At 40.6% G+C, this 9936-nt stretch overlaps 1 protein-coding gene across 2 annotated transcripts; it reads right to left on the bottom strand.

Moving 5' to 3' along the window:
- Positions 1 to 4122: 4122 nt before the first annotated feature.
- Positions 4123 to 9547, bottom strand: LOC105047592 (uncharacterized GPI-anchored protein At4g28100-like). Of its 2 annotated transcripts, XR_012139051.1 has the most exons (3): positions 8785 to 9547; positions 6459 to 6997; positions 4123 to 4533 (listed from the first exon to the last, which is right to left on the bottom strand). XR_012139051.1 is itself a non-coding variant. In XM_073252603.1 (2 exons), exons 1-2 carry the CDS (start codon positions 9433 to 9435, stop codon positions 6647 to 6649), a joined length of 1002 nt encoding a protein of 333 aa, XP_073108704.1. In that variant the 5' UTR covers positions 9436 to 9547; the 3' UTR covers positions 5576 to 6646. The 2 variants fall into 2 exon arrangements, 1 of the variants encoding a protein (XP_073108704.1); XM_073252603.1 differs by lacking the exon at positions 4123 to 4533 and having other exon boundaries at positions 5576 to 6997.
- Between the last annotated feature and the right edge of the window lie 389 nt (positions 9548 to 9936).

The raw sequence follows: 9936 nt of genomic DNA, 5'->3' as shown, positions 1-9936 counted from the left end.
GAGGAACATTTGGAAGGTTAAATTTAATGGAATATCATATATGTCTTTCTTAGAAGTTTTTTTATTTTGGTACGATCAAAATTTGATACGTGGTCCGATTGAGATTTTTGAGAATAGAAAAAGAATAAAGAAAAAATGAAGAAAAAACATAGAAAAAATCGATGAAAACAAAGGAAACGTGGAAAAATTAAAAGGTAGGATCTTTTTTCGAGTAGATTGGTCTATTTTATTCTTTTAACCTTTCTTTTCTTCTCGTTTCTTTCTCCCTCTCTTTTTTTTTTGATAACACTCATTTCTTTCTTTTTCGAAGATCTATGGGAAGTAAAGCACCTAAGAGAGATCAGAGGGGAAGGCTGATGCTGGTGATGATGAGAAGAAAGGTGACGGTGGAGACTAGCTAGAGATGGCGGTGAGGAGAGCAGGGAGAAGGTTGGTGTTCTCTTTTTTGGAGATCTGTAAGAAAGAAAGCAACTAAAAAAGATTGGAGGGGAAAGGCCAATGCCAGTGATGATGGAGAGGAAGGTGACAGTGAAGATTGGTGGGAAGTAGTGATGAGGAGAGTCGAGAGAAGGTTGTTGTTCTCTTTTTTGAAGATTCTGTGGGAAAAAAATACTTGAGAAAGATTGGAGAAGGAAAGCTAATGCCAATGACAATGGAGAGGAAGGCGATGGTCAAGAACAATGAGACGTGACAGTAAGGAGAGTAGGAATGAGGTCGGCATTGTTTGTTTCGGAGATCTATGGGAAGAAAAGCATCGAAGGGAGATTGGAGCGGAAAGACCGACACCAATGACAATAAAGAGGAAGACGATGGTGGAGACTGGTGGGAGATGGCGGTGAGAAGATCGGAGAGGAGATGGATGTCAGCGAGGGCTCAAAAAGAGTATGAGAGGGCTTGGGAAGGGTTCAAAGGAAAAAAAGAAAAAAAATGTTATCGAAAAAACCAATGAATGATGAACTAAGCATATTTTGGTAATTTCATTTTTTCTGTTAATATTGTTGGGCCGGAGATAGATGGCTGGACTTCTTCACAATATTTTTAAAGTTTTAAAATCTATTTAAAATTTTTTTTTTTGAGATCCAAATATAAATGGACCAAAAGTTAAAAGGCATCACTCTAATTTTTCAAATATCACTTCATTGGGATTTTACGTGAGCCATTCCTCCATCCTCTCGAGCATTCATGTTAGGATCTCATTTTTCATTCCGAAAAATCCGCCCTCTGATCAACATGACGTGCGGCAAATCAAACAGCAGGCGATCATATCTTGAAAGTCAATCCTAAGCCTCTGATACGACAATAAAGAGGTATTTGGTGCATTACATTGGTAATATTGCTATGATAATATGATTATCTGATAAAATAACAGAAAATCCTATATTCCAGTGTTTGGTATGTGCAGTAATATTGTTGTAAAATAACAAGAAATCCTATATTACAGTATTTGGTATATAATTTAAATTACATGAAATATAAGCTAATTTTTTTAAAATACCCCCATCCTTGCTTATTGATTATTGTCTATTTTTTAAAGGGATATCTTAATTTCGGAACCAACTATTTTCAGTGACATGACTAGCCAGAACCATCCATTATGTTTTTTTTTTGCACCAACTGAAACTACCCATAATTTATTTACTATAGACTTTAATTTATTTTGATAGGATATTTTGGTCCTGAAGTTATCTTGTTGCAAGATTGCAGGATTGCAAGATTATATGTAATCACATAGCCACCTCCTTCTAAACAATTATATTACCTTTTTTTGAGGTAACGCTGTATTACATATAATGCAGCATTATCTATAAAAATGACGAAATAAATAATATAATCTGATTATTTATTATAAAATTATATATAATTCTCTCAGAATTACATGCTACCAAGCACCCCCTAACTTCCAAATAAATAATGAGATGCGACGGTGGGCTTCTTTCAAGCACAACCAACATCCATCTATGTGGTCGATGCCCTCGCTTTAATAGCTTGCATGTGCACCTTTCATTGATGTCTAAAAATTTCTGCCCCGCAAAAATTAATCAGCTCAGTTCCCTCTGATTTTCATATTTGTTTTGTTTGACGAATACAAATACGGATACAAATATTATTTAGATTCAAAAATTCATATTCATATTTATTTTAAACGGATACGGACAAAATTCGGATACCGAAAGTATGGATATAATTACATATATTATTTAGATAATTAAATTTTATGACTACATAATCAAAAATATTACTAAGTAGATAATAAATCAAGCTAATAACATATTTATATAGTTGTATATTTTTTTTAAAAATTAATAAGTACTATATAAAATTATATAGGATTACATATAGTTTCAGATATTCGGATGCAGATCGGATAGTGGTCTATTCATATTCATATCTATTTTTTTTTAACGGATGTGGATATGGATACAGATATTATTTGAATTTTAAAAATTTTATCTATATTCGAATTGATTTGAATATAAAAATAAATTTGGATAGATAATATTCATACTATTTTTACGTGATCACAGCTCAAGCCCCTCGACGCCCGAAGAAAACAACAAATTCTTAACAAAACAAAAAAGCAGGCATAAAGCTACAAACTTTGGACTGTGGGTAAGCTGATGAATCTGAAGACAATAGGGAAAGACTAGGACTAAAATGAGGGGATTGAGAACTTTAGAATTAGATCGCTGAGGACAAGAGATTGATTCCATTTGATGTCAGGTTGGCAGAGAACATGTGGTCGATTTCAAAGGAACAAGCGAGCGGACATTATAGCTCTTTGGCGGTTTCAATGATTCTTCTGCTCTTTGTTTTCAGTGACCGGAGGGCAATGCCTTAAATTAAAAAAAAAAAAGTGGGGGGGCGGGGGGCGTAAGACAATAAAAAAAGTCTAAGAACAAGGACAAAGAGGACTTGGAGGTGGGACCGGCTCCGTTTAGGGCTAGCATTATCGTTTGCTTACAGCCTAAATCCGTGTCGGAGCTGATGGTTTATGAAAAATCAAATGAAACCCAATCGAGAAATTTCATTTGGATTCGGTTCAATCTATCGGATTGAGGAGATGCCATTTTCGGACCAGATTGGATCCGGTTAGAACATAACCCGAACCATGTATCGTCAATTTTCATAACACTTGTAATTTTGTTTGGGTTTACACTTGTACCTAGCTAATATTAAAACAAATAAATTAGGTGTGCAAGCTTACGCTAAGTGGTATTCTATTCTCACATAATATATAGATAGGTTTTTTGTTTGGATGATTTTTTTTAAAAAACTCAATCTGAAATCGAACCTCTTTTCCAATTTGAATACTTTTAAACCGAAACCAAACCAATGATAGAAAATAACTGACTAAATCGAAGCGAAGCAACTGGTTTGATTCAAGCTCGTATTTTTGTTGCGTTTTTGCATTTCTCTGAGAACTATATAAATCCCGAGTAGCATAAGATCTTATATACTATAAATATCCAAGGGAGAAGGCATATAAGTTGCCACTAGATGTTGTGCTGCCATGAGGCTGGATCACCATCAATGATTCCCCTCCACCCAAAACCTAGCTAGCAATACGAAGCTTATGAACAGCAATCAGCATCCCTTCCCAAGCGGCTCGCAGTTCAGCAAGGGAACAAACTTACTGGAGAATTGTTCAGCACCACCACAAACGAGGATCCCATCCTGGCTTACGATGATCCGTCAAAACATGAAGCAATGCTATCCGGCTTGTGAAGATAAGGACGGTACTGCATGCAACAATTCGCCAAACATCCCTGGCAATTAATGGAACGGAACGTGGTCTTCATCGTCTATAGGATCCCCCAATGTATCACAAGAAATCGAATGTTGAGTCGCAAGGTGCCAGCTAAAGTTGCCTAGCGAGGTAATCTACCCCATGCGACCTGCCACAAAAATAATTTGACCTAGATGCTGCTGGCAACTTCTAAATCCAAGAGGACGCTAATCGATGTATTAAAATTTCTACGTATCAGAAACTTTGATTTTGGTTCTTCCAGCCTCATCCAACACAGAACATCAGGTCAACTCCTTTGAGAGATAGCTACGTACTTGTAAAATTTTACTGGCAATTTCGGATGGCAACATGGGATTTAGCTTTCGAATGTCCCAGCACCTTTCAGAATTAATGAAACTATTTGGTCTTTATATTACCATATCAACCATCCTTGTCAATCAAGGTTGCCCATATCCGATTAATTGCACTCCCACAGATCCATGGATCGTTAGAAATAGAAAAAGAAAAGAAAAAAAGATGTGCTCCCATCATCTCCCAATTGCCATGAATTGGCCTGGTGTGTCTGGCAGCTTGTGAAATAGCCTTCTATGCATGGAAGACCACTGTTCCTCCCCATACTATAAGCGTCCCAACTGTCTCTAAATCTATACTTTGATAATCGATAGAGCACCGCAACTGGTTCTGATCAAATGCCTGCTGCCCTGCTACGCTTGCCATAAAGGTACTTTTTTGCTGCTCTTAAAACAGACACAATATTGTGACATGCACTGGGGGCAGCTAGCATACTATGTCATGTGATACAATGTGGATGTGTACATGAAAAAAAAATATTGGTTAGAGCTGTCCTACCACAAGAATTTTGAACCCTTCAATAAAATATTATCATATTATTATGTAATTCAAAATTATAATTTTTTTTTGCTTGATTGAAAAGGATGAATAGAAATAAAGTGCACAGTAACGTAGCTAACGATGGTTAGCCATTTTCAATCCAATTTTTTTTGGATTTTTTTTTTACTCTAATTGAATAATATGATGATGTTTTATTGAATGGTGCAATGTGAATGTGGTAAAATAATTCTAACCAATAATTTTTCATATACATGGGATATATGCCGCATGATGTGAGATGGATGTCGCCGGATATTGATACTAAAGGATGAACTCATTAACCATTATTGATGTTAAGGATAAAGTCGAAATCCCATTCTTTCCATAAAATCAAAGTACAAAAACTAGGAAGAATAAACTATGATGCTAACAATTAATCCTTCTCCATTCCACCAGAGGCCTTACGTACCTCTAAAAAGAAGTGGATCCAAAATGGGGTTCTCGCCCCTCTGATTTCGCCTAGAAATAGAGGAGGAGGGAGAGGGCTCCATTACCCATGCTAGAGCAAAGATGAGGCACTCTAACCATGCTAGAGCTTAACCCGATCTTGTGACAGGGCTTGTAGGGGGAGATCGGGGCAGGTTGGGGTTTTAGAATTTTTGAAAGGGAAGGAAGATAACAATGCGAATGGTTAGTTTGTGTTAAAGGCCAAATGAGACCGTGCTGGGCTGGATTGATTTTCAACTTGTCCATAATTTTTTCAGAAATAACAAATTAAATATTGATTTTATATAAAAAGCATTAAAAACTAATAAACAAATTCTATGTCCATCAAGTTAGTTGCAAATTTATGTTATAAATACCAAAAAAGTCAAGAGAGAGAGTCTATAAAATTATTAAGGAGAGGAGACGAGAGTGATCATTGTCCAACTATTCAAAAAGTACAAGTACAAATAGATATTTAATTACACTTAACACTATATATGTTGTATGCACTAGATGCATGGATCAATTCAAGATGGGTTGGGTTATCTCGACCCTCTAACCTAAGTCTGAACCAATCTAATTGAATTTTGAAGAATTGGAGCCGGACTAACCCTATTCACTTTAGGATTTGAGCCAAACTAAAGAAAAAGTCTTGGGCACTTGAGCCAAGCTAATGCTATTAATAATGTCAGTTCAATTTAGCTGTTAGTTGACCAAACTCATGTGCACATTTAGCTACAACTCGTTGGGTTGCATTCAGTTGAGATTTGTGTGTGTGTGTGGTTGAATGAAAATACTAGTTGGGATGGGTTGCTACAAGGAGGCAAAGAATCTTTCAGACTCTAACAAAATTAGTTAAATTTTTCTTATAATTCTAATCCAGGTATAGAAATTAAATGATGGTAGTGCATCTACATTGTGGTAGCTCCTTTAGATCTAATGAACCATTTTGTGATATATATGATCATCTTAGCTAATCATCACTTGTTGCTACAGTTCAATGATAGACTAACTACACATGCTTATCGTGTCAAGCTAGTTCAAAAGTTGCCTACCATTTTGATCCATACAGTCTGGGGCAGGATTGAGCAAATTTAGGTTAAAAGGAAGCTGGAAAGGCCATTTGTGACCCCTACATATTAATGGGGTCCAACTTTAGATCCACCATAACCCATGATCATACATGAATTTGGTTGGACTGAGTTCTATTAGACCAAGTCCAAGTTGGATTTGAGAGGCCGGATTCATCTGCTGCTCTAATCTACATTGAAACATTGCAGACTGTCCATCTCAAGGGCTTCCTATTCATACTCCTATAAGAAAGATGCACCAAAACTACTTTTTAGCTTATTATTTGAAGGAGAAAAACAACGGCAAGCAAACTGTGCTTCACCTTGCATGCACCGTTTTGGAACAATAGAATAGCTGGCAAATGCGTACGTGCCTGCAGGTCGCCTTGTCTTGTATTTATTATTGGCCACGAAAATCCTGGAACAAACTGGAGCGAGGTCTCCGTCCAATGGACCACCCCCTTGCCATCCTCCCTAAAATCCTGTGGTCGCCTGAGCTTCATTAGTGGCATTAGAATAGGGAGAGAAGAAGAGAGAAGAGGCCTAGATGGAACGATAACGGCGGCAACGGTGATCGGACCGCGGAAGATGCACCGTCGCCGTCGACCAGGCCGAGGTCGACGGAGAGGGGGGCGTCATCTTCTCCGCCGCCGGAGCCAGGGAGGGAGCAGGATGTGGGGTCCACGTCGGGGGACATCATAAATGCGCGGAGGACGAAGGCGGCGGTGCGGAGATAGCGGGTCCGGTCCTTCGCCAGGAGCCACGTCAGCCCCATCAGCTGGCATTCCCTGTCGCGTTCTCTACCATCCCGCGTGCCGGGCCCGGTAACATTGTCGCCTCCCGCTTTCTCCTCGCCTCCCAGCTGTTCCACAGCGAAGTGTAGAACAACAAATCATTAGCTGACAAAAAGCGGGGCACAAGACTACAAACTTAGAGCTGTTGATGAGTTCATGAGACTGACGACAATGAAGAGAGGGGGGAGAAGTAAAAAAAAAAATAAGCGCAGGTATTTGGATCCTTTGAATTAGGCTGTTTGACGCCGAGGATTCCACTTCATGTCTGGTTGGCAGGGAACCTGCATGTGGTTAACTGGGCTATGTATGGCTAAGAGATGCCAGCGAATTGTGATAGTCATCCATGATTCTTCTGCTCTCGATGTGTGTGTTCGATGACGGGATGGCAATAATGGCTTTGACAAAAATAGACGGAGAGAAAATAGAGAAAAATGAGAGGACTCAACGGCGAGGGGGTGAATGATGCCTTACTCTCACAACGCTGCACGGGTTGAAGAGTACCTCCCTCGTCTTGGAAAGAATACAGTATGTACCTGATTTCCTCGGATCCCCTGCGGTGCATGCGCATGGTTCGTACCGCAGAGGAGGTAAACTCTGAATGGCCGTCACATCATTTAATTACGAAGACGAATATTGTGTATGTGCATTATGTGTGCTATATACAGTGCCCTAATTGATAGCTGCTCGTTATGACGTGGCAGCTATATATCCAGAGCTCACATCTAGGCCGCTGATTGCTTTATCTCCACGTGAGAATGATTGAAGCGTATGATATTCGAATTCGTGGAAGGGACGGTTTAAGACAGCTGGGACTTCAATTTTATAAATGGCATTAGATTAACAAATATAAAATTGCACCCGGGGGCATGGCTATTTCCTGGCTTTATCTCCTTTTAAAATTTTTTTTTTTTTTTTTTCAGATTTGTTACTATAAAAAATATATTTGGCTCATTTTATAATAAACTGCAAGGCCATGATGAAAGTCGGAAGTATAGAATAGAGAAAGCATCGAGGGGATAGGAATCGAGTGACGGCAACCAAAGACGACAAGTTGAGAGCTGCTCGAACAGAAGCACACTTGATCGGAGCACCGAATCTCAGGAACAAACAGACACTACCAGTTTCAAAAGAATGAAAAAACGGATGACAATGGAAGATAGGTACTGAAAATAAACGAATGGACACCAAGAACAAAAAAATGAAAGATAAACACTAAAAATGAATGAACAGATGGATGGAAGAGATAGTGGGATTGAGGTGGCAAAGAAACTCATTCAAGAGGTAGGTAGCGGTAAGGAGGAGGAGAAGTATGAAGACCTCAAGAAGGCAGCCAAGATCGGGAGGTGGGCGGAGAGGATGATAGAGAGGCAAAAATTTATTTTCAAAAAATAAAAAATAAAAAAATATATATTTTTTTTTTTACTTCTATCCTTTTTAGAAATAATAATAAAAATTATTTAAATAAATAAATGATCCAAATAAAGTAATCAAATTAACATGCTTTCTGCATCGGATTCTGTAATTTTATTTGAAAAATAAATTGAAAAATATGTTACCAAATAGAGCTAGATCATCCATTCCGATATGTGAATCAAGCCAGTAACATTTTGGCCTTCCAAGTGATCATTTGAGCGCGCATTTGACAGTTCAGAACAGGGGAAATGTTCTTACGCTTATTATCCCAGCCGCAGCTTATATCAGCTCACAAGTTGATGGGATCATCTCCGTTCGTGAGCCATGAACGGACGGGATGATGGCTAAAAGTGGGGGAAGTGGAGATGGATGTGGATCCGAAAACCACATACAAGTCTGTTGCGGGCGGGACCAGAGAAAGGGCACCCAACGACTCACTCACCTGGTAAAGGGTTTTGAGGCAACGGGCGCACCCGCGGAGGCCGGGGCGGGCGCAGTCCCTTTCGAGGCTCCTCGCAGTATCCTCCCTAGCGACCACCCACCGCCCCTCCGACGCGGACGCCGCGAAGGATCCCGGGCAGCGGAGCGGACCGAGGCGGATGCCGCAGTAGCAGTAGGCCACGTCGCAGGTGTCGTTGGGGCGCGGGAGCACGACTCCCTGGGCGCGGAGGGCGGCCTCGGCCGCTGCAGCGCAGGACTCGGAGTCGTCCGGGAGGATGGGGAGGTCCGGGGTGGAGGCGGAGGAGGAAAGAGGGGGGGGGCGGGTGGCGAGGCCGGCGGCGGAGTGGGCGGAGAAGAGCCAGGCGGCGAGGGCGGGGCAGCAGCGGGGGCGGGAGGGGAGTGAGGAGGAATCGAGGGCTGAGCAAGCGGCAGAGACGCTGTGGAGGAGGGCTGGGGGGAGGTCGAGGGGGCAGGGGACGGCGGCGGCGGACTGCTCCGGGAAAGCAGGGACGGTGGCGGAGTTAGGGGAGGAAATGGACAGCACGAAGGAGGGAGGGATCAGGGCAGGTTGAGGGTCCAAGCTGGGCACGGCGGGCAGGAGGGAGATTTGAGAGAAGAGGATGACGAAGAGGAGGAATGAGATTTGGAGCATTTTCCTTTTCGTCGTTTGTTTTGCTGCTTCTCTTTGCTTTGGATACAAGGTTGGTACCTGTTCTCTTGGCTGAATTCTTGTGCTTCAAGGTAAGAGGATCTGGAGGGGAGAGGAAGGGCCAAAAGGAACAGACTGAGCTTTATGATTTATATATGGTTGGGTTACCAGACGCGTTTGAGGGCCAAACGTATTAGCTTTTGTTTAACCACTTGTTTAATGTATGCCGATCTGAGAACAAACATGTTTAGTACTGTAAATGCAAATTAATCGTTGAATTCTCGAGGGAATGATAAGATTAAAAACTGCCCACCTTGTGTTCTGTATGGCACCGCCATCAGGGATGGCAAATTCGATCCAATCCAATGAGTATACATTTTATCCAAATCCGATCAAATTCAAAAAATAGAATTTGATTGAGTTTGGATTCGGATACAGATAAAATCCAAAAACTGTAACATCGGTATGGATAGAGTATGGATAGTGATGTTTTCTATCCAAATC

The sequence above is a fragment of the Elaeis guineensis genome, chromosome 2 (assembly GCF_000442705.2).
Source record: "Elaeis guineensis isolate ETL-2024a chromosome 2, EG11, whole genome shotgun sequence".
Taxonomy (NCBI): domain Eukaryota; kingdom Viridiplantae; phylum Streptophyta; class Magnoliopsida; order Arecales; family Arecaceae; genus Elaeis; species Elaeis guineensis.
The sequence above is the reverse complement of the archived record's forward strand: the minus strand, read 5'-3'. Positions and strand labels throughout refer to the sequence as shown.

Coding starts and splice junctions, on each gene's coding strand:
- LOC105047592 (XM_073252603.1), bottom strand. CDS start 9,435: ATGCTCCAAATCTCATTCCTCCTCTTCGTCATCCTCTTCTCTCAAATC. Junction 6,998..8,784: donor GCCTCAAAACCCTTTACCAG/GTGAGTGAGTCG, acceptor GCTGTGGAACAG/CTGGGAGGCGAGGAGAAAGC.